The sequence below is a fragment of the Neoarius graeffei genome, chromosome 14 (assembly GCF_027579695.1).
Source record: "Neoarius graeffei isolate fNeoGra1 chromosome 14, fNeoGra1.pri, whole genome shotgun sequence".
In the NCBI taxonomy this organism is placed as follows: Eukaryota; Metazoa; Chordata; class Actinopteri; order Siluriformes; family Ariidae; genus Neoarius; species Neoarius graeffei.
Window position 1 is genome coordinate 69,720,713 of NC_083582.1, and position 24,137 is coordinate 69,744,849.

At 40.0% G+C, this 24,137-nt stretch overlaps 1 protein-coding gene across 1 annotated transcript in view; it reads right to left on the bottom strand.

Annotated features, from left to right (window-relative positions):
• dock1 (dedicator of cytokinesis 1) overlaps positions 1-24,137 on the bottom strand; it is a 742,670-nt gene that overhangs the window by 450,484 nt on the left and 268,049 nt on the right. Inside the window, exon 24 of the mRNA XM_060940282.1 lies at positions 5,950-6,020. Within this exon, the coding sequence (XP_060796265.1) occupies positions 5,950-6,020 (71 nt within the window). The remainder of the gene's footprint in view (positions 1-5,949; positions 6,021-24,137) is intronic.

Sequence of the window (24,137 nt, forward strand, 5' to 3'; positions counted from 1 at the left end):
CTCCCACATATGCCATGAGGGAAGCTATGGCCTAATGGTTAGAGCAGCTTTGGTACCAAAAGTTCACCAGTTTGATTCCCTGGACCAAATGGTTGAAGTGCCCTTGAACAAGGCACCGAACTTCCAACTGCTCCCTGGGTTGCTCTGAGTACGTAGTACATCGCTCTGGATAAGAGCGTCTGCTAAATGCCATGAATGCAATAGAAAGTACCAGTCAAAAAGTTTGTGCACCCCGACTCATTCATCAGTCTTTCTGCATTTTGACCATTTTCTACATTGTAGAACAACAATGCAGACATCAAAACTCTGAAATAACATATGGGATGTAGAAGGAATTATGTGGTCAACCAAAAAAAGTGTTAAAAACCAAAATATGCTTCAGATTTTAGATTATTCAAAGTATCCAGCATTTACCTTGATGATGCTTTGCACAGTATTGGCATTATCTTAAAGGAGAACTGAAGTCATTTTTAAACTTGCTTTATTTCTTAATTAACGTGTTATTCGATTACGTTTTCGGTTTTAGTAACCTTATATCGTGACTCGTATCGGCAACTAATTGCAATTAAATATTATAACTTATCGGCCTATTCGGTTTTGAGCCATGTTGAATTTAGTTCGTTTGGTCCACGGCAGGCGTCGCTTATCCGCGTGATCTTCATGAGACTTGTGCGAGACTTTGAAACGTGAAGAGTCAGCGCCGCCATTTTGAAAACTGTTTTCCAAACGAAGTATTGCACAAAAACGAGTTTAAATGACGATTACTGCCTACTTTTTTCAAACTTTCCTGATTGCTATCAAAACAAACAAAACTTCCGGCTTGATTACATCAGCATTTGAAAGAGGGCGCGTGCGTCTTTTGACAACGTTGGCAGACGTTGGTCACTTTGATTTCCGCTGTACGTTTTACTTCCGTCCTACGATGTCTCGCACAGGTCTCGACGAATCTCGTTTACGGCCATTGCTTTGACATATGGACTGATGTATTACAGAGCATATTTCAAACACTCATAACTTTCTACAGCAGTGACAAAATAGCGACCGAAAATGCATTCCTAAATTTAATAAAATGAGAAATAGAATTTTGATGATAATAAAACTTGCCTTCAGTTCTCCCTTAACCCGCTTCATGAGGGAGTCACCTGGAATGCTTTTCAATTCACAGGTGTGCCTCGTCAAAAGTTAATCAGTGGACTCATTTCTTGCCTTCTTAATGCGTTTGAGATCAACCAGCAAATAATAAAAATACAATAAATAGCCCTATTCCACAACTGTACGAATCTATATCATGTCCAGAACCACTCAATTAAATAAAGAGAAATGACAGCTATCATTACTTTAAGACATGAAGTGACTTTTAATTGATAAACAAAGAAAAACCATTGAATTAGAAGGTGTGTTCAAACTTCTGACTGGTACCGTTTGCATATATCCACCTCCTTCCGCTCACTAATGTGAAGTTCCTAAAACAAGAAAGTATTACTATTGCTCCCTATTACTATTAATGTAACAAGCTTGAAGGAATGTGCTCTCCACCCTCTTCTGCACACATGACCTCACAGACGCACACGATTGGCTAATGGCGGTATGATTCACATGGGAAAGAGGTATCCCTGGTACCCCATGGAAGATTTTGGAGGGATGTGTCAGACGGGAATGTAATACAACATTTCACTTTGGCGGAAGACTGCGCTCAACGATACCATGTGTCTTCAAATCCAGTAAAGTTCAGTCGTGACAAAACACAGCCAGTGTAGAAATACGATGACTCCATATCGCAATCCACATTCATGGGTACCAATAATCCTCTGGGATACACATCTAGGGATGTGTTCCCCTATCCGTGCCATCCCTTCCCCCGACAGTAGCCACGGATGGCTTTGGAATTGTCAGAATTCAAAATTGTGATCTTTGGATGACAGGAAGAATGATTTTCTTTTGTGCCACTCGTGAGCCTCCTATACCTATCACGCAGCAATTTGCCAAAACTTATAATTATTGATTGATTCAAGAATGGCACGTCGCACTTCTGAACCATGTATCGTTAAATGTATGCCTATTTTTGTTTCAACAAACAGCATCTAAATATTTCAGGTGCTCAAGTTTGTAGTTAAATGACAAAAGGCTTTCTTAATAAGTCTGCCAATTTTGCTAAAGACTTTCCAGGACGTTTTCCCCTCATTATGAGTCAAGCCAGTGTTATTCTGGAAATAATTTTTTTTTAACAAAAATAAATGAAACAAAACAAACCTGTAAATGTCAGGGTTTGCACAGTACACTAACACATGCCTCATGTGTGGGTTTCAGAGTAACACTGGCACGATCACATGGTCTCTGCGTGCCAATAATAATCATACGATGACAACAGACCACATTATCCTGTGCAACCACTGCCCTGCGTTTCCATGGCAACATGACTATGATTAACCCAAGAGTGAATTAAAACATTAAAATGTGTGTGTGTCCATGTGTGGGAGAATGGTACAATGAAATGAAATCAGCCACTTAGACAAGCCAAGGGCTAATTCCATAACGAGAAGAAAAGCAGCTATAACAGTAGACGTTCCTTCAAACGGCCATTTAGGAGCCCAAACTAAATGGGCATTTCTATTTTTTCTCCTCTCCCATAAAATTACAAGAACGAGGAGCATCTAATTTGTCATATTTGCACAATGTAAATTGTATCTTCAGCCTTGATTTAATTTACAGCCTTGATTTAATTTGATTTACGGTCCTCGTGGCTGCACTTGCCGAGGGCTGAGAGATGGGCGAGCTGTAGAGAAGAGTGCGTTACATCTCCTAACTGCATCCCTCTGTACAATCAGCACACCGGCACCACATAATTATGTCTCTCTGACTGAAAATACATTGATCGTGAGCCCGGGAACCACTGTTTGTTTTTAATCATGCAACTTCTTTCCTTGTTATCACAGTATTGTTGCATTAAACGGTCCTGTCAATTAGATCAAATCTTCCAAGGAGATGATATGATCGTCATTAAACATAACATGACGGCTAATAGAACGATAACCCAGAATAGTACTAACGGTCACACACTTTGTCTTGTTTTCCATAGATACCGGTACGTGTGTGTACCATGACTAAGTACACTTCATGCCCGAGTACCTAGAACACTGGTTCTCAAAATACGGTCTGGGGTTTTTTTTTTTTTCCCTAGTGGTGGAAATCACAAACCACCATCACTGAAATTATAAAAACTCAATATTAAGTATTTAATTATTAACCTATTTGACTTGAATTGAACTGATTTTAGACAAACTGAAAAACAAGTAGGTCAAAAAACTAATGATGGTGGAAAGTTCAGGAATTAAAGCTCTCCGGCTGCAAAAAAAAAACCACGAAAAATATTATTGTACACATTTAAATAATGAGACTAATATTTGAATAGTTGGATTATGTTTAGAGTAGGTTCATTAAATTTATTTTACAATTCAAGGGGGTGTTGGCTGGAAAAAGTTTAAGAACCCCCTACCGAGAAAACAGAGCAGGGACAAGACGGGGTGAAGCAGTCGTAAGTCAGACAACCACCAATTAAACAAAAGAAAAATAAATCCCTGGGATCATGTGATCTTCAGTCGTGTCTCTGAACATTCCCACATATTACAGTAGAAAACCCAGAAAGTCTTGGGGTCAAGTAAACTCTAAAGCTCCTTCATTATTGCAGAGATGCCTACCCCAAATTCTGAATTTCAGTATTCTTGAAAACATTTTTCAGTATTTTGGAATGACTTTCAGTAACATTAATTTATGCGCATTTCCATTATAAAGAGGCGTATATACCAATATGTTTAACATTTAAATTATTAAAAAGTATTGTTTTGTGTGAACTGAATAAACAAAATGCGAGCAGCCATCTCAATTGAATTTCCACTCAACAAATTTCTAGAGCATACAATTTCTCACATTTTTCTAAATACAACAGTGTTCCCTGTTTGCAGACATTACGGTTGACTACCAATCATTGGTACTGAATGTAACTCCTCAAAAGTATTATATTATATTGCCTGGCAAAATGTTCTACCTGTTAACGGATTCTAATAAAGTTTTAAAAAAATTTCTTATTTCATGCCAAAGAGAATCCGACATTGTTATCTTAATGTCCCAATATATAAATACTTCAGCATAATGCTTCAGAAGAGACATTGAATAAAATGACATTTATAATTGTATTTAAAACAGTGGAATGATCAATTTTTTTGCCACAATCCCAACAACACTAATCATAAAATTCTGTTTTTGATCATACTACATGTACATTTGCACTTGCAACACTGAAAAGACTTTGAATTAAAGAAGTACAGCCAGTGTTTGATATTTCAGTGAATAAAAATCAGACATGTAAAAAGAAACTGAATAAGTTTAACTCACATTTCATGGCACTAATTGGCAAGTTCAACTCCAAGCACAGGTCAACCATCACCGCTTCAGCACGTGTCACGTTCCGTGTCTTTTCATCCACAGATTTCGTAAAAAACTGCTGGATACCCCCAGATTTACTTTCCGTCTGACTCGCCATTTCAGCATACTCCATATGTTTTTTGGAGTTGACATGCCGCCTGCAGTCATCGCGACCACCACGAGTGATGTTAATGTCAGTTCTACACAGTTTGCAGTGCGCGTATCCATTGCCCTTTTGACTGGGTGTAATGCACGGCCATTCTACCGTATATCGTGGGAGGAACACCTGAGACCTGTGTTTCACTTGTCCCGATACTGAGCGTTTCATTTCCACTATTGAGAAGCAGCACCATGCGTGTGTGATGTCGAGTGAAAATAGCGCGAACAAATGTGCGGTATCTGCACAAGTCACACACAGCATGTGCGGTTGTCGTAAAAATAAATAGCCGTGAATCGCGCATGGATTGAAAAAGTCGCTTGGACATTTAAAAACAACTCACTGGAATTTTTTAAGACTTTATAATAATTCCGTACAGAATAACACTGTTTGCCGTAACATCGTATTTACGTAACTTTTCTGTACAAAATACGGCCAATCCGTACTAGTAGGCATCTCTGTTATTGCTAATGTTGTTACTGTTCACTCAGGGATGGATCCAGCCCAAGAATCTGACCGATGCACATTTGCAGAAATGTTTTCACTAATTTTACCAGATCACTATGGATTTTCACAGGGGCGTCGAGCACACTGAGCCCTTTCTGAAGAGGGCAGCCACGGCCCGCTACTCGCCCCGAACCCCCCGCGTGAGCGCGACTCGCCGAAAACTTTAATATGAGCCCTGTCTCTAGCTGCGCACATACGCCGGGATTTAAAAATTCATAACTCAGCCACCGAAAATCATAGCCCTGCCAAACTGTACAGGCACCTCCTTCTCGCCGAGACCTTTCGAAACAGCCCAGACCTGGTACGACCACAGCAAATTTCGAATTTCGACCTCTTTCTGGAGCATTTTATTGGTTTGACCTAGATTCTTTGTCTCAGGTCACGCTATACAAAGCATTGTGCAAATAAAGGTAATTAGGTCAGGTGAGCATCGCCACTTACCACAGGTGGTCGGATCCTGAACCATTGGCCTGTTGGTTGAGTGTGACTATAGCCCGTGTAGCCTGCTAACAGTAAAGTAAACAAATGCCCCGTGACCAAGTGGTGGGCACACATATATTTCTGACCAGTGCACGGTTGCATCGGTCTGGATCCGTCCCTGGTTTACTAACAGCACTTGTGTGACATTAGAAATGATCTCACCACCTCACACTGTTCAGAAAACCTGCCTTTTTTCCCCCCCCATAAGCGCAGTTACTGTATGTAACGGGAAGCAGAGTACTCTGGAACCACAGTATGGCAAGTTCTGGATTGGGTTAGTAACTGTACTGCACTATATGACTGAAAAGTGCTATTAAACAAAGAAAATCCTTTAAGTGTCGTGTGTGTGCATCAGTGTCTCGTACACATGATCGAGGATAACCCACCTGAGCTCTTTTGGGTCAAAGACCAGTTTGACGTCATTGACGATGGTAGGAACATATTTCAACGCTGCACCCTGGAGATAAGAGAAGACATTCACCATCAAAAACTACAAGTAAGCAATACAAAGTGGGATGAATGTAACAGTGACACTCTGTTAGCTTCCAATGAAATTCACACATCAAAAATTGGTTAATATTCAGGGAGAGATGAGAAAATAACAAAACAGGAAACTCTGTGGGATGTTAGAATGTGCAAACAGTGTACAGAAAACAAATCAACAGAACATTCTCACGGTTTACAAATTGACAGAGACTGTGAATATTATTTTCACAAATCCATCCATGGTCTCCAAACCCCATGCTGAAGAGCTCCCTAACTGGATTCTTCCTCAATGCTTTGTTGCCCAAACGAGTCAGTCAATAACTCGGCGAGTCCCCATGCTGAGCACAGAGATTCACGAGCTGTAAATAAGCCTTCACACACGGACGATCAATAGCAGTGGAGCAGCTGATAAGGGTCCAGTGTTTCTGCCTCTATCCCTACTGCTCCTCTGAATCTGTTTCACAAGTCCATGTGATTATTTTATTGAAACTAATTTCAGAGTTTCAAGATACAGGACTTTTAGACAGAGTCTTATAGGTGGGTCAAACTTACAGATTTTTTTTTTTTTTTGTAGTTAATAGTCTCTTGAGCAGGGTCTGTAGTGGGTATAAGAATCCACAACCAAGGGCTGCTAACCCCAGGCTGTGGGTGAGTAGGCTGCCCTCTTCCGTACTCACGTCCCCCAATGGCATTGGCGTAATAGTGGACTTGTGGGAGACGCATATCTGTCGCATCATATTCCAGTACAGCGGTCAAAAAGGACATTGGTCAGTGGGCTGACCCAAGCTGGGACTGACCTGTAGATTTTCCTTGAGGTTTTCTCCTGAAGCCTTTCCTAAACCGGGTACGGTATGGCCGCAAGACAGCGGAGGTTTGGAATCAGGGTTTTCCTTCTCCTAGTCGGACTGCCAACCAAGGCTAACGAGCTCCACCTAGCCAAAGCGACTGGTTTTAAGGTGCCAGATACCCGCCTTCGCCCCTTCCCCTGTCAGTGGTAGCAATTCCGCCGGGCTTAGATTCTAAGCCACATGAGCAGGCCAGGAACACAAGAAACTACAGATCTTGTGTATCTACAGATGTAGATAGAAATCTATTAACTACAGATAGGTGATAAATTAAAGGAGAAACCAACAAAGTGTCTTAGTGAAGTGCTGGGGCCACCATCAGAACAGCTTCAGTGCGCCTTGCCAGAGATTTGACAACTCCATGGATATGCCTTGGTGTTTTGGTAATGTGTTGTCAAACACATCCTTCCAAAATCTCCCATGGGTATTAAACAGAGTTGAGATCTGCTGACTGTGACATGGCATCTGATTTACATACTTTTCATTCTCATTAAAAAATATTTTTAAAAAAAATTCAGTGAGCCCCTGCATATGGGGGTAGAGTCATCCTGGAAGAGACTGCTCACATCAGGATAGACCTGTCATCAGAGGATAGCTGATCAGTCCAAAGAACTGTCAACTTTAGACAAGCAGCCAAAACAAAGGGAAAAACAGATAAATGCCAGAGCCACCAGGTTTTCCTTTAATTTGTCCTTTAAGATCTGTAGTTTCTTGTGTTCAGTGCTGCTTTCTGTTGATATTTACTATATAATATTAAGAGCACATGAGAGCAGAAGGGAGAGCAGGAGGGAATTGTGTGTTTCTATGTTAAATAGGGTTCTGAGTGCAACACAATTAAAAAAAAAAGTTTTTCAGTATTAGAAACTTCTTGGCAGCAAACCATTTAATCATCCATTATCTATAGATAGTTTTCACTGACGTCACGGCATTCCGGGGAACGCCCCCTCAGCCGCCATCTTGTGGGGCAAACAAAACGGACCATCGCCACTACCGGTTACGTTATCTCGGACGAATTTATGAAGTTATATAGTCAGTTTTCTAAAATAAAGATCAATGTCGGCAAAATCAAGCAAACAGAAGTATATAGATACATTAGACGACATCTCACGACAACGGTATGCAGCCAAACTGGCCTTGATTGGGGGAACTGACCCCTACGAAGTGGACAAAGATGCATTTTCAAGTGACTATGCAGGGCTGCCAAAGCCTGAAACTGCCAAAGCCTGCTCCAAAGCCTGAAACTGACTTCATCAAACTTTAAAGGCTGTCTGATATATACAACTTTATATATTCACAGCACGCCTTTTGGTGGATGCCGCCTGAATCACGCAGATCCGATTTTTTTTTTAGGGGGGGCGTTGGAGTGTCTGATTATAATTTCAAAGTAAATTCTGTATTAAAATTACTAAATAAGCAAATCCGTTACAGTCCATGAAACAGGAAGTATAAGGATGAGAAAAAAAAACAGTTTAAATCGGGAAGCTGCGCACATTTGCGCAGTCCTGCACACCGCTCGGGCTGCGCAAATGTGCGCAGCTTTCCGATTTAAACTGTTTTTTTCCTCATCCTTATACTTCCTGTTTCATGGACTGTAACGGATTTGCTTATTTAGTAATTTTAATACAGAATTTACTTTGAAATTATAATCAGACACTCCAACGCCCCCCCTAAAAAAAAAAAAAAAAAAATCGGATCTGCGCGATTCAGGCGGCATCCGCCAAAAGGCGCGCTGTTTGCATCCCAAACACAAATCAAATCATACAGAATAGACCTAAAATGTTTTTCAAAAATGAGCCTTGCGTGAGTGAAGTGACAAGTTTCAAATAGAAACGTGACAAACGAGCGATATTAAGTGTACATTACAATGTAAACGTACACTCAGCGGTTCCAGTTAGGCATTCTCCAGAGATTGTTCACATGATGTTTTGGTTTCCAAAAACAAACTTAAGCACAATTGATTGTTTATTTAAACAACTTACCACTTATAAAATGATCGGAGCAGACTTTGCTGTGTTTGGAAGGCTGATAATCCTTGCGGTTGATTCTCGCAAGCCATAGATTTCTCCTTTGTATGCTGAGTTTGTCTGCTCGCCTTCGTGCTCCCGTACAGTGGGAATTCCATAAAATCTCCACTTGACTTCATCATCTGACCTATTACGACAGCCGTGAATACAACAGGTGTGCACCATTGCTAGCTTTAAATAGCCTGTTTGGGTTCTTTTGAAGACTTTGTACTCGCGCGTTACAATGTGTGCTCAGTCACCCGTACGGTAAGCTTGACCCGCAAGATGGCCGCCACTAGGGAATCCCCGACTCTGTGACGTCATGTGAAAACTATCTATACCGCTTATCTGCAGGGTCACGGGGAAGCTGGAGCCAATCCCAGCTGACTTCAGGAGAGAGGTGGGTACACACTGGATGGCAATCTATCACAGGGCTAACATACTGTTGAGATGAACAACCATTCACACTCACATTCACACCTATGGGCAATTTAGAATAGCCAATTGACTGCATGTCTTTGGACTATGGGAGGAACCATGAGATTTGAAACCAGAACTGTCTTGCTGTGAGTTAACAGTGCTAACCACTGCGCCACCCAGTAGCCAACCAGTGCTGTTATGACAGTACTAATAACCAACTACCCAAGTAAACAAACAAACAACTAGGTAATTAGGTGTATGGATGGATGTGTGTGTGTGTTAAATAGGGTTTTAAGTGAAACAATTCTCATTCATTTTAAAAATTTGTCAAATTTTTGGTAGCAAGCCAGCGCCATAACAATAATAGATTAACCAGATAACTAGCCAACCAATTACGATGGATGGATAGATAGATGTTTGTTTTAAATGCGGTTGCATGACACAATTCTTAAAAAAATAATGTCACAATTCAAAACTTCTTGGTAGCAAACCAAATGCTGTATTAACCCTTCTGTATTAACTCTTGGGGTTGTGAGCTTTGCCAGCGAAGCTCGGCAGGTTTAGAATGAGTAGGTCATGGATTTAGATAAATATCTTCACGAGTTTTTAAATCATACAAGCATGATAAACATATTGACAGAAACTTTATACTTTCCTATGTGTCCACTACCAAGTATTATTATATTTTTTAAATTACCTAAATTAGATTAAACAAAAAACTTGTCACCTTACTCAGTCACACCAGAGTTGGAGCGCTGAGTGTGCACTGACACGTTCATAAAAGACTATTCACATGGTAACGGCATGATAATCACTTTCACTCTTTTGGTTACCATTGGTTTCTCTTTCGCGGTGGGAACGCCCACCGTAAACAGGATAAAATCTGCCAGCCATAGTTTAGGCTGTTTGGAGGTAAAACTTGTTGCGAGATGGCATGCAGATTTTGTGCTTCGGATGATTCAGGACAGTGAATCAATTCATGATTCAAGACAGAGATTCAGTTCAATCTTGAGAACTACGACACTGATTATGAGCAGTCCTTTATTTATTTATTTTTATTTATTTTTTTTACTTCGACTCGATCCAGCCGAAGATCAACTCGAGTAAGTGTAAATATTTCTTCTATTTCTGATGAGCAGATTGGTTGATGTGCACGCACTAGTGCATATACAGGAAAAATGGCTGAGCAATTTTTCCAGAGTTAAAAGTATTTTCCTCAAAAATAGTTAATTTTGCTCCATTTTGAGTTTAGAGTAAAATTTGGACTTGGAGTGAGAGCAACATTACAGAGTAATTGTGTAACAGAGTAGGTTGTGGCTCTTAACTGAGTAAAATAGTACAAGAGTTAATTTCAAGACCCACTGAATAGAGTCAAATACCAGATAAATGAAGATTTTGTAAAAATTAGTTTTAGAACGGTGTTGGAATAATAGTAAGTTCAATTTATATAGCACCTTTCACAAACCCAAGGACGCTTTACACAGGAGTTACCCCCCCCCCCCCCCCCAAAAAAAGCGGCCACACTAGGAAGAGTAGTGTGAGGTAAAGAGAAAAGTTTTCAAGTTAGCTTTGAAGGAAGAGAGTGTGGAACAGTCACGAAGCGATTGTGGTAACGAGTTCCAAAGTTTAGGAGCAGCAACACTCAGTGCGTTTACGTGCACATCCAAATCGAGCTACTGTCGGTAATCGAGCTAAGGGTCCCAGCAGGGGTGCCAGAGAAATCCAATCCTACATGCACACAAGGAAATCGAGCTATTGTGTGAGGTACATTGTGCACCTGAGCCACAGGTGGCGCTACACGCCCCATCGTGTTGGTACACTTCCAGTTGTCGTCATGAAGAAGAGCTATTCAAGAGTATCAACAAAGTTATCAGTTCCGTGTTCACAAGAAGAACGACGACGAGGACAGCAACATCGAGATATATATATATATATATATATATATATATATATTTTCAACTCCGGGCGACACAGTGGTGTAGTGGTTAGCGCTGTCGCCTCGCAGCAAGAAGGTCCTGGGTTCAAGCCCCGTGGCCGGCGAGGGCCTTTCTGTGTGGAGTTTGCATGTTCTCTCCGTGTCCGTGTGGGTTTCCTCCGGGTGCTCCGGTTTCCCCCACAGTCCAAAGACATGCAGGTTAGGTTAACTGGTGACTCTAAATTGACCGTAGGTGTGAATGTGAGTGTGAATGGTTGTCTGTGTCTATGCGTCAGCCCTGTGATGACCCGGCGACTTGTCCAGGGTGTACCCCGCCTTTCGCCCATAGTCAGCTGGGATAGGCTCCAGCTTGCCTGCGACCCTGTAGAACAGGATAAAGTGGCTAAGAGATAATGAGCTGAGATGAGATGTTCAACTCCTTTAGCTGAATGAGCATGAACTCTATCTCCTCATTGCTCCAGAAGTGCACGTTTCTACTACTGTTGTCATGCCGACCGAGGCTGTTGTGTTTCCCGCTTGTGGTCTCGTCATTCGTCACTTCCGGAAGGGGCAGTGCTGAAGTAAGTAGCTCGACTACGTAGCTCGATAGGGTTTACATGCACTAAGTAGCTCGGCTACAATCGCATAATCTAGGTCGCGTAGCTCGATTACGAGAAATCCAGTTCAGTTCGATTTCAGCCGAGCTAAGGTGTTTCCATGGCATTTAGAACTTCGATTTCAGTCGAGCTATGGCAGAAATTCGATTTTCTCTATGTGCATGTAAACGCACTGACTGAATGATCTGCCACCCATAGATGCCAGTTTAAAACGTGGAACAGTCAGAAGTCCACAGACAGAAAATCTGAGGGAGCGGGAGGGACAGTACAAATGAATTAGCTCACAGAGATAGGAAGGGGCGAAACCATGAAGAGCTTTATGGGTTAACAGCAAGATTTTGTATTTGATCCGAGAAATAATTGGCAACCAATGCAGTTGCTGTAAAACAGGAGTGATGTGAGCAGTGCGCTTGGTGAGTGTGAGGAGTTTTGAATGTACTGCAGGTGATTGAGCAATGTGTCAGGGAGACCATAAAAGAGAGAATTGCAATAGTCAAGACGAGAAAAAATAAACGCATTGACCAACATTTTGGCATCAGTTTCCAAGAGAAAAGGGCAGAGACGTGCAATATTGCAGAGGTGAAAGAAAGCATTCTTAGTAATTAGTTTAAGATGGGGTTCAAACGTAAGGGTGGAGTCAAAGAGAACTCCAAGGTTTTTTATAACTTGGGAAGGACTAACAGACACACTATCAACATCAATAGTAAAACTGGAGAAGTTCAGAACCTGTCTTTTGGTACCTACGAATAGAACCTGACTTTACCCATTGCGCCGAACCGTTTTGATCACTTGACCTGATGGGATTAAGAGTTGGCAGTGGGAGGGATTTTCACTCTTCTCATTGAATGGAATGGAATTTTTTTTACCCTTCTCATTGAATACCCCTCCCCTTTATCCCAAAACAATAGGACATTCATTTTTTGCTGGCTAGTTAATTGTTCAAATCAGTGGAGCAGATTTAAGTTTTTGTGAACTGAACAGAACAGAATCACCTCAAGTGACCAAAACAGTTCGTCACAATGGGCAAGGTCATCCTTTTTTCACACATTCCAACATAGTTCTAAAACTGCTTTTTACAACATCTTCATTTATCTTTTTTTTTAGTACAATCACGACATACTACATAGATATTATTGTAGCTGAACTTGTGCTAAATACAAAAAAGTCATATGACTTTGAAAATATTGTTTAGATTTGTTGAAATTGACAAAATCAGAGCGTAACAAAATCATCAGTGCCAGAAAATACCCTCAGACCCCAGAGGGTTAATGACAATAACAATACCTACCCAACCAACTAGTCAAACAATCGGATGGATTGATAAATGGATGAATATACAAACTTGCATTATAAGCAGACGCTCTAAAATTATAAATCATGTATTATAGCCAGTTATGTTTAATTATGTCTTACTTTTTAAGAATTTAATCATTTCTTACTTGCTTTTAAATCAGGCCATTCTACACTGAGTGTTTTTATATCAGGCTACCTATACCATATGCTGACTCTAAGTGGGATTATCCAGCAACCGTGGCACTTGTCTTCATTGAAAAAGCAGTTCAGTTCAGCGGTTACATCTCAGGTCATGTTCTGTGTAATTTATTTATTTTTACTGTCCAGTGGTTAATTGTTATCTGTCTGTCTTTACCAATTGCTGCTGTAACATTTGAATCTCCTTTCGTGGGATTAATAAAGTTCCTCTATCTATCTTACTTTTTGTGTCATCAGATCTGTAAAATCAAATTTATCCCAAAAAATAGTGAACTTAAGTTTATTATTTTGTGGCAGTCAAACGTCTTGTTTTGAGAAATGGTAATAATAATAGGTATCGTTTACAACAGGAATGAGAGCTTTTGGTTTTAAGCCTTACTAGATATTCATCTATATCACAATAGACAGCTACAGTAAATGTAAAACCATTTCCATTATACTAAAGATGCAATAGATACATATACAGTATAGTGTCCACCAGAACACTGTACCTGATAAATATTGTGGTATATCATGACCTACAGATATTTCACCACACAGACATAAATCAAAGGTGGAAAACCTGCATTCCTTAAGTAGGCATATCAGACGCTCGCTGGCCGTGCTGTGAAAATGAGCGTCTGCATGCACAATTTAAGTTTCCAAATCTGTCATTGCAGTGTTTCCCACAGACCAGGTAGCAATTTGTGGTGCTCCACTGTGCCGATGAGGCAATCGTGCGCGGTGGTGTCGTGGCGGTCGGTGGAGTCGGTCATTGGGGTGTATGCAAAGTGTTTACAGCGGGCGGTGTTCAAACACACAGTATTTTTCTTCAGAGTCACCTGCTGGGACTATTTTAAAGCTACAAGAAGCATTTGAGATTATTCAGTTCAATCTAAATCAAGTTCTTTAAGAGAAGACAGCTAAAACAATTTTTACCAGAACCCTGCCTGGTTTCATTCCTCGACCCAACTTTACATTACAGGGCAGGCCATTAGTTTGCTGGGCTTGATGTTGGTGGAAAACCTGTCTTTTAAATTTATGAAAATTACTCACCAAAATTGAAGCTCAAGTTTAGTTTTTACTAGAGATGCACCGATTGCAATTTTTGGGCCGATTCCGATTTTCCATGGAGTGTGACCTGCCGATATCGATTTCGGCCGATTCCGATTTCATTTTTTCAAACCACTTCACAGCACACACAAAGACTATTTTCTTTTTATCTTTTCTTTAATAGAACATTCTGCCAGATTTTCAGTAATAAATTTAACACCTCAAAGGTTGAAAACAAACAAAAAGACATTGTTCTTTGTAAAATCTTTCTTCATGTTGGGTATTAACATATTAATTCCTGAAATAGGAAATTCACACAAACATTTTTTCTTTTCCCATCCAATATCTGGCACAAAAACAACTTCCCCCTCATATATTATTTGCCTACTGCTATGGAACACACTTTCATAAGCCTATTTAGATCTGAAAGCTTATGCCTTATAGAACAACCCATTTCTTCATTCAGTATCAAAATACAAAAATAATTTCCAGTCATACTTATACCATAACCATTCTATCATCTTTGTCAAATGTGTATTCGTAGAGTAATTTCCAATGGAATCAAGTGCAACCAAGGTCGTAAAACAAACAGACATTTTTTTCTTTCTCTCTTTGTACAAATCTAACTAGATGTTTGGTAATAGGCTAACATATTAATTCCTGTAATGGGAAATTCACACAACCACAAACATTTTCTTCTTTTCACATCCAATATCTGGCACAAAAAAAAATTCACTATATTTGGATATCCAAATATAGTTCTTTTTTTTTTGTTAACGGCGCGCGCGTGTCAGAGCTCGTTAGGCGCGCAGGACTGACACTGTTCTGCGCAAGCGCAACACAATCGCACTAGAAAGCATGTTCAAGCTGCCAGTGTAGCTGCAGTCTTTTTAATTGCGAATTACGCATATTTCCACTTTCATCTCTATGTGATACACAAGTTTTGATTGGCAGAAAATCGGCATATTTTAATTTTGACCGGCCAGTCGCCGGTCATGGCCGATTACGTGAAAATCGGCCGATTCCGATCGGCAGCCGGTCAATCGGTGCATCTCTGGTTTTGACCTTAGTTTTTTGCCTTTTTGGTGGCAATCTTTCATTCTTTAGTTGACATTCAAGAAATAAATTGCAAAAAACAAGCTGGAGGATTTATTTTCAATATTGAACTCAACACTTACCTCAACCAATACTAAAATGAAATAAATAGTATAATGTAACAAAATAATAATAAAATATCATAATTAGATGTAAGAAACCACTTAAGGTAACACCAGGGCAACTAACAATAATGAAAAGCATTACCCTAATTGGTGCAAAGCCTGCATGCCCTATCAGAACATTTAATTCTGCGTGGCTTCCTGAAAAAAAACTCAAGTGCCCTATCGTAAGGGAAGTCATTGCTGAAGCGGGATAAACGGGATAATGCAATAAGGTCGGTTCCTCGCGTCAAGCTGCTACTGTCTGCATCAAAATTGGTTTATAGCCTGACTCAGGGATGTCCGTTTCCTGTAAGCCAAGAAGGCTATGATAAAGCTCATCACGAGCACGACGTAGGCTACCTTTTAAAATAAGGGGTCGGAAGGCGAATCGGGAAGGCTGCGTTATTTTTAATTAGCCTAACAGGCCTACTTGCAGTCCAGGTATATGCGCAACGGCAGGCCTGTGTACACGCCTCTCTGTCTCTGTGTGCGCGCGCGTGAATGAGAAGAAAGAGCACTATGAATGAACGGAACGATACGCAATGGAATTTTTTTTTCCAAAATCGCGAGTCTGATTGTGTGGCGATAGGAATCCATTGTGTGGCGCTGCGCCACACAATGGTCTATGTATGGGAAACCCTGCATTGCTTAACTCTTGAATACTTTCTATCATGAATACTATCATTAAAAAGCTTATAATCTCTGCTTTGGAAAGAAATGTATCTCGTTAAGGTCTGTTCAGTACTTTGGGAGTAACAGCAGGTTGAAGTTGGTACAACAGAGTACACACTCTGCTCACGGGATGTCGGGAAACTGTCGGTGCTTTTCTTTTTGAGTCATGGGAAAGCGGTCAGGCTTTTTTTCTCTCTCTCTCTCTCGATCGTTTTCTGACTGAATTACTCATGAATATCTATCAGATAACTTTTATAGGGATGTTCTCTCGCTCTCACTGTTTCTGATGAAGTATTCAGCAAAATATTCCCTCAGCTAGTTTTGATGTTATGCTGCACGGGAGACTTTGAAGTGAGTTTTCATAGCTTTACCTACTTATTTTTTCAAACCAAACTGATTCCTGTAAATAAATAACTATTTTAGAATACAACTATAGTTGTTTTGATGACAAATATTCAGATCTTAGTGGTTGGAATGATTTTTTTTAAAAACGGAAGTCAGAAACGCGAGTGTCAATTTCAATTCAACTAACTGGAATTGTTTATGGGATGTGGCTCACACGGTTTTTTTTGAGGTCCACCTTGGAAGCTGTGAATATTAATCGAAATAATAATTTATATTATTTAATATGAACACTAGTAGGCCTTACTTAGAAATACAAAGGCCTTCAGAGCACATAGAGGATATTAGAAATTTTCTTTTACTACTTTATTTTGATCGAGAATGGTAGATGTGAATGACACTCAATGCTTATTTATGCATATTTTATAACTGGATTTGTAATTGTAATTAACATTGATTTCTCCTCCTTTGTGATGTATAAATGAGAGTTAAGCTCAGCTTTATATTGCACAAATAAAGCCATTTGGTGAAACTTTGAAGGAGAGTGTGTACCAATTAAACGTTTTCACCTAATTAGCAAAATTAATACTAATTAAATACAAATTTGCATAATTAGTTTTTAATATTTTTTAAAACTTTGTATTCAGTATACAACCATCTATGTGCCTGCCACTTTCCATGTAAATATCTTGAAAAATAAAGTTAAGAAAAAACTTTTGATCTCATTGGTTAATGAGGCCCATTTTGGACCGTGTGATCCTCATACAGAATATTATGGCAGTTTTCTAAAAATTAAGCCTTTTTTCAATCTTTGATTTGTAATATCTCAAGATCTGATAAACATATTTTAATTCTGTAAAAAGTATGTTGTTCTGCATTCAATTCTGAATTCAATGAGACCAGTTTCAAGCAATTTGGGCTGAATTTTCACCTGATATACCTACCTTAAGTATACAGTAATGATAAAATAGTTGCTGTGTTTTAGAAAGAAGGTAGAATGTTTATTCCTTTGCTCGTGTTTTGGAAAAGTGAATCCGTGGCCTGTGGTGAAAAGGTGAGAATAAATTGCAGGCTGTGATGCTCATCTCCTGGCCTGGGGTCTGGTTTAGCGATCATTAACACGGGAACTTTGAGTGGGAATCTACAGAGAGTAGCAACAGTGTATGAGGCTTGTGAAGCTTCTCCTTTGATGGGGTCTCTCTCTCCCTCTCTCCCACTCGCTCTTTCCACTTTGATACGGATTTGATTTGACTTGAGTGTCAGCTTTGAAATGAGGGCAGCTCGAGTGTTTACTTTTGAAAACTAAAGAACCAAATTACATCAGAGTCTCCAGAGCCCGCCTCCGGCAGGTACTGCACCAAGAACGAGAAGGTGCCACTTGCTTTTAGTGCTTTGTAATAGAGATTTTTGTCCGTTTACTGCCACCGTACATGGTGCAGTGTTGGAGTGAAGTTTGTTAGAAAAATGCAGGACCAGTTAGAACAAGTCCTAAAGGAGGTGGTGTACAGGCTGCTGACCAGAAAAAAGGAGCAAAACAATTTCACTGTGATGGAAGGGGAGGGAGGGAGGGAGGGAGGGAGGGAGGGAGGGAGGGAAGGAAGGAAGGAAGGAAGGAAGGAATGGGAGGGAAGGAAGGAATGGGAGGGAGGGAGGGAGGGAAGGAAGGAACGGGAGGGAGGGAGGGAGGGAGGGAGGGAAGGAAGGACGGACGGACGGACGGGAGGGAATGAACAAAATGAAGAGTCCGGGATGTTAAGTGTGTGAGACAGAAAGGAAAGAACATGACTGTTTGCCATTTTCCTTTCTTTCTTTCCTCAAGGACACAAAGCCATCAGGATGTAACAAGAATCGTTTCATTTCTCTAAAACGCCTCTTCCAGACCAAGCTGTACTGAATAAACATCTTATAATGATAATTAACTGCACGTCCTCATACAGGATTCCTTTTCATGGAACGCTTCTTACTGTAGTCCGTTTGTGTTACACAAGCAGTGTGAAGATAAAATTTCTATTAGGATTCAAGGCCATACGTCAGAACATAAAGTGACAGAACTGAAGGAAGAGAAAAAGCAATGGCAGAATACCTTCAGGAGCAGCTAAAGAGGATGAGTCCAGGAGAGAGGAGGACGAGAAGAAAAGAGACAGAGAGAAAAACGGGGAGAAAGGGGACACACACAGAGATCAGAAAGAAAACAGCCGGATGCTAAACACAGCCAGCATGCATCACTCTGCAACATGAACAATGAAGAATACAAAGCATTAACACAATACTCAAAGCATTGCATTTTGCAGGTTAATCCCTCACACACACGAGAACTTTACACTCAGAGTGGATTAAAACTAGTTACTACTCCGGCTTTGTTGAATACTCGATTATGATTGGTCAATTACAGTATTCAACTAGGTATGTAATAATTCACCCAGTTCACAATCGATTTGATTCACAATACTGGGCTCACGATTTGATTTTTCTCTTGATGTGTTGGGGGGGGGATTTTATCATCAAAAAAGGGGAAACATTTTCCTTTTCGTCAACTTAAATACTACTTTTGCTAAATTAAAAAAAAAAAAAGGTTTTCTTAATAACCAGCAATAATTATTTCCCCACATTGGTAAAGGCTAGAGTAAAATCTAATCATCAATTAACTAAAATATTACTTTTATTAAAAATGAAAAAAAGTTAGCAAATAGGCCTTTTCTAAATAAAATTAAGAACATTTGTACTACCTCCATTTGCTTCTCTTTTCTTTAGCTTTCAGCACATTGTAAAAAGAGAGCTGCGGTTTCTTCTTAAATCTATCTGTACAGTCAATCACACAGCAGTTCTTTCCTATTTTAGATCTTTTTTTTTTTGCATTAGAGCTGTTTTACTTCTACCTATGGTGACATCGTTATTGCATCCTCTGTTGTCTAAATAATGCAAATCACAACTTGGAAAAACTAAGATTATGCAACCTGATGATAATCACGGTTCGTTTTTTTTTTCTTGCATTGATTCAAATCATCAAATTTGAATTGCAATTTATCATCACATGCCAACATTCTACAGTCTGTTAATTCTGTATAACAGAGCATTGCTAAGGACCACATTAGCAGCAGCAATAAAAATTTTAAAATCAATCAAATAATTTTAAATCAATATTTTGTGTAGTTATTGATGTCTTTAGTAAGTAGTCATGTAATAAGCAGGATAATGTACAGTGAGCTGTTCATTATTGCAAATTATTATACATATGGGCCACTTTTTCCATGGAATAAAACATGTATTCTATTCCCTTCTAGTGGGTTTACTGAGAGCATGCAATATTATCATATCGCTTATCCTCCATGTATTACGCCACTCTACCCAATGGAGAGTGTGCAATATTGTGATAATATTGCACGTTGTCGAGACAACATGACGTCACATATTGGCGCTCATGTGAACATCCAATCACAAAACTTTTCTGCTGCGCGTGTGCAGAATCATTTCTTGGTCCGCTGGGAAAGAGAGAAGACGAGGCTAATCCAGTGCTACTGCTAGGATTAGCTATGCTATAATTAAGCACTCAGTAAATAAACTAAAGACTGAAACTGAAGACGCACTGAACACCCAAAAGGCTACCAAAACTTCATTATATATTTTTCACGCATATTTACAAGCGGAAAAAAATACCAACGGACATTGAAAAACTGGAAAAGAGACACGTCGGATATGCAAAACTTCCATGCTAGCAAGTGACTGACAGTTTGTAAACGAACATGGCCGGCAAGGTTTGCTTCGTTAAATACGGAAGATTTTGAGAGAATTTTGGCTGCCAGGTCACGCTGTTGTGTGTAGTTGCCGATGTTGATTTTAAAAGTAAGTAAGTAAATTACATCAGGAAATGAATACTTAAGTCTGAGTGAAAAATGCTGCGGCGAGCGTGCATGGAAGAAGAGTCTTGGGACAGAAATCGTAGTTTCTCGGTCGTTAGCCTGTGCTACTGTTGAATGCTACAGTGGCCAGAAGGTGACTTCACTGCCGCGCTAATGAACCCTACACCGCCTGTAGGTGACTTCACTGCCGCGCTAATGAATCCTCTGAACTCAATGCCGCGCTAATGAATCCTGTGAACTCACTGCCGGGCTAATGAACCCAACACCGGCTATAGGTGACTTCACTGCCGCATTAACAACCCCAACTTGCGAGTAAGCTAGCGTTGGCCACTGAGAATGCTGATATGCAGAGAGTGCGTATGTATTATAATAATAATAATAATAATAATAATAATAATAATATTGGCTGGCTTTTTTTTCCATGGTACATCAGATATATTCCATTCAGCTAGCATGATACTGAACTCGTATTTGACTTGCTCAATATAATGCTAGCTGAATGGAATATATGAGATATACCACTCTGTGGCAGCGGGGGCGTGGTCAAGCGGCGGTCTGTGAATGGAGGGCAGAGTCAGGGAAGGTAAGTGGCAGAATCACTGCACCTGATGTGAGTTAACCTGTGTTTGTGTGTCTTCCCCAGTGACTGCGCCCTATAAAAGGAGAGAGAGAGCAGAGAAAGGGAGCTCTCTCCCCAACCAGAACGCTTGTGTGTGTGCATGCGTATGACTGGGAGAGTGTAAAGTGAAAGCTGAAAAGCTAAAAATAAAGAGTTTGAGAGAACTCAGTTCTGGCCTGCCGTGCTTCCGTGCTCCACCCACCTGCTCCACTCACCTGCTCAGATTCTTACACACTCAAAGCCAGCTAATATTTAAATAAACCCCTGCAGGGTGATTCAAGATCCTGCATCACCCTGTCTGGGTTTATTTTGCAATAATGCCCAGCTCACTGTACATTATCCCTTACATAATATAATAAATATCCCTAATACACACCCCATTTATGCGAGCATGAGTGGAGTTGCATCCAACTATCAGGTATTCAAAATATGGAGACCTGTTATGTTATATATAAACACTTTACATTAAAATTTGAATCTGTTCCAGCATAAATTGGATTTTGAATCCAAAAAAGGAGAAGGTTAGTGAAAGGATTTAATGCACACAATGTTTTCCCTGAATCGCACATGCAGTTAATCAGCTTTCACATGTGATATCTGATTTTTTAGTCTTCAGAGCGTCAGCACAAGTCATGGTGTGAAGGAAATCTATCCATTCCACCGACGGCATCCATTACATTGAAATCCATCTCACTGAAAATTTTAAATGGACTTGATGTGGCTTTGGACATAGTGTAACACAGGATCATCTATTAAAAAATAAAAATAAATAAAAAAAAACTTCCCCACTTCTGCTGAATGTGAGAACATTGTAAAGGCAGCCATCTTGAACAACCAGAATCGCTCCCCCCCCCGTCTTTAAGCGTGCATAAGAAGATCTGGCCATGTATTCAGGATTAAAAATGATTCTCGGAGAGAAAATCCTCCAGTACTTGTTCACGATATTTGCCTCGTAGTACTAAAACACTGAACGTGTCTAATCGACTGTCGATTTGATTTTCTGCCAAACCTTTAATCCTGCTTTGAGTCTGCTGCTTCATTGATGTGAACTGGTATTAGAAAACAGGAAGCAACCTTGGATTGGTTTTGGTAAAATATTTCTTTCTTCCTCAAAATTGGAGTCGGAGATGGGAAACTGAAATTAACTCCAACATATCACATGATATGTGGGAAGAAATATGTACTGAAGTACATTTGGTAACTAATTCGAATGTATGGAGGGAATTTAAATGGAAGGTAATCATGAGGTTCTTTCGGACACCTGAAATTATGGCTAAATTTAGTACTACACGCTCAAATAAATGCTGGAGAAACTGTGGCCCACACATTGGCAAATCAGATCCACATACTTTGGTTATGCCCGAAACTGGAAACGTTCTGGGAGGAAGTGTTTGAAACACTTAATAAAGTAATTTGGTGGAAATATTACAATGGACCCAATGATGGCTCTACTAGGTCTATTACCAAGAAGCATCGAAGGAAGAGCCAAAAAAATATCTTTTACAGATACTGCTAGCAACAGCAATTAAATGCAATACAGTAAGGTGGTTGAAGCCTGACCCTCCAACATACAATATGTGGACAGAAAAAATAAAGGAAATACACTACTGTTCAAAAGTTTGGGGTCACTTTGAAATTTCCTTATTTTTGAAAGAAAAGCACTGTTCTTTTCAATGAAGATCACTTTAAACGAATCAGAAATACACTCTATACATTGCTAATGTGGTAAATGACTATTCTAGCTGCAAATGTCTGGTTTTTGGTGCAATATCTACATACAGTGCCTTGCAAAAGTATTCATACCCCTTGAACTTTTTCACATTTTTCCATCTTACAACCACGAACTTAAAAGTTTTTTATTGAGATTTTATGTGATAGACCAACACAGAGTAGCACATAATTGTGAAGTGAAACGAAAATGATAAATGGTCTTCAAAATTTTAAACAAATAAAAATCTGAAAAATGTGATGTGCATTAGTATTCAGCCCCCCCGCGTCAATACTTTGTAGAGCCACCTTTTGCTGCAATTACAGCTGCAAGTCTTTTGTGGTATGTCTCTACCAGCTTTGCACATCTAGACACTGAAATTTTTGCCCATTCTTCTTTGCAAAATAGCTCAAGCTCAGCCAGATTGGATGGAGAGCGTCTGTGAACAGCAATTTTCAAGTCTTGCCACAGATGCTCAATGGGATTTAGGTCTGGACTTTGACTGGGCCATTCTAACTAGGGGTGTGCAAAAATATCGATACGGCGATATATCGCGATACTTTGTCTTCCGATTCAATATCGATACTCAAAATTTGAATATCGATATTTTTTCAAATAATAAATCATGTTTCAGACGGGTTGTAAATCCAGTACGACTTCCGCACCTCCGCTCCGCGAGGTGTCGCTGTGCCGCTCCCTCACTTCAAGGCACTCTTCATCTTCTCTTTTTTCCCCGGCAGTTGCAGTGAGGAAAAAAAACAAGCAAGCATGGCTGTTAATGTAAACCTAGAGATGCCGCTGAACTTTAAGGCAGATGTTTGGAGGCACTTTGGATTCCAAAGGAAAAGAGAAAAAAAAAACAGTGAGCCGGACAAAGAGTATGCACTCTGCAAAACCTGTTTCGCTCCAATTAGATATTCAGGTAACACAACAAACTTGCGAACTTACTTAGCACGACACCACCCCGACATATTAGCTCAGCCGGAGCCGCTGAAACCCGACCCGAAGCAAACTACACTGGACAGCGCCAAAGTCCTCCCATCTACTTCAGTGATGTGTGACTTACTGTAACTGTGAACTTAATTTTGTCATTTAAGGCCAAAGGCAAGAAGCTGCACTTTATCTTGCATTTTCAATTTTAGTGTGCGTGAGACACTGCATTTTATTTTGAGTATTTACTCTAAGTTCAGAAGAAACATGATTCACTGAGGTTTCAGTTCAGTTTCAGTGTGTGGACACTGACCCACACTGCACTGTTTCATAATTGTGCTCAGGGAGACTAAGATAGCCACTACACTTTTCAGTGTGTTCCAGACAGTGTGTTGTTCCTGCAAAATAAGCACAAGTTAAATGTTCTCAGGTATATGT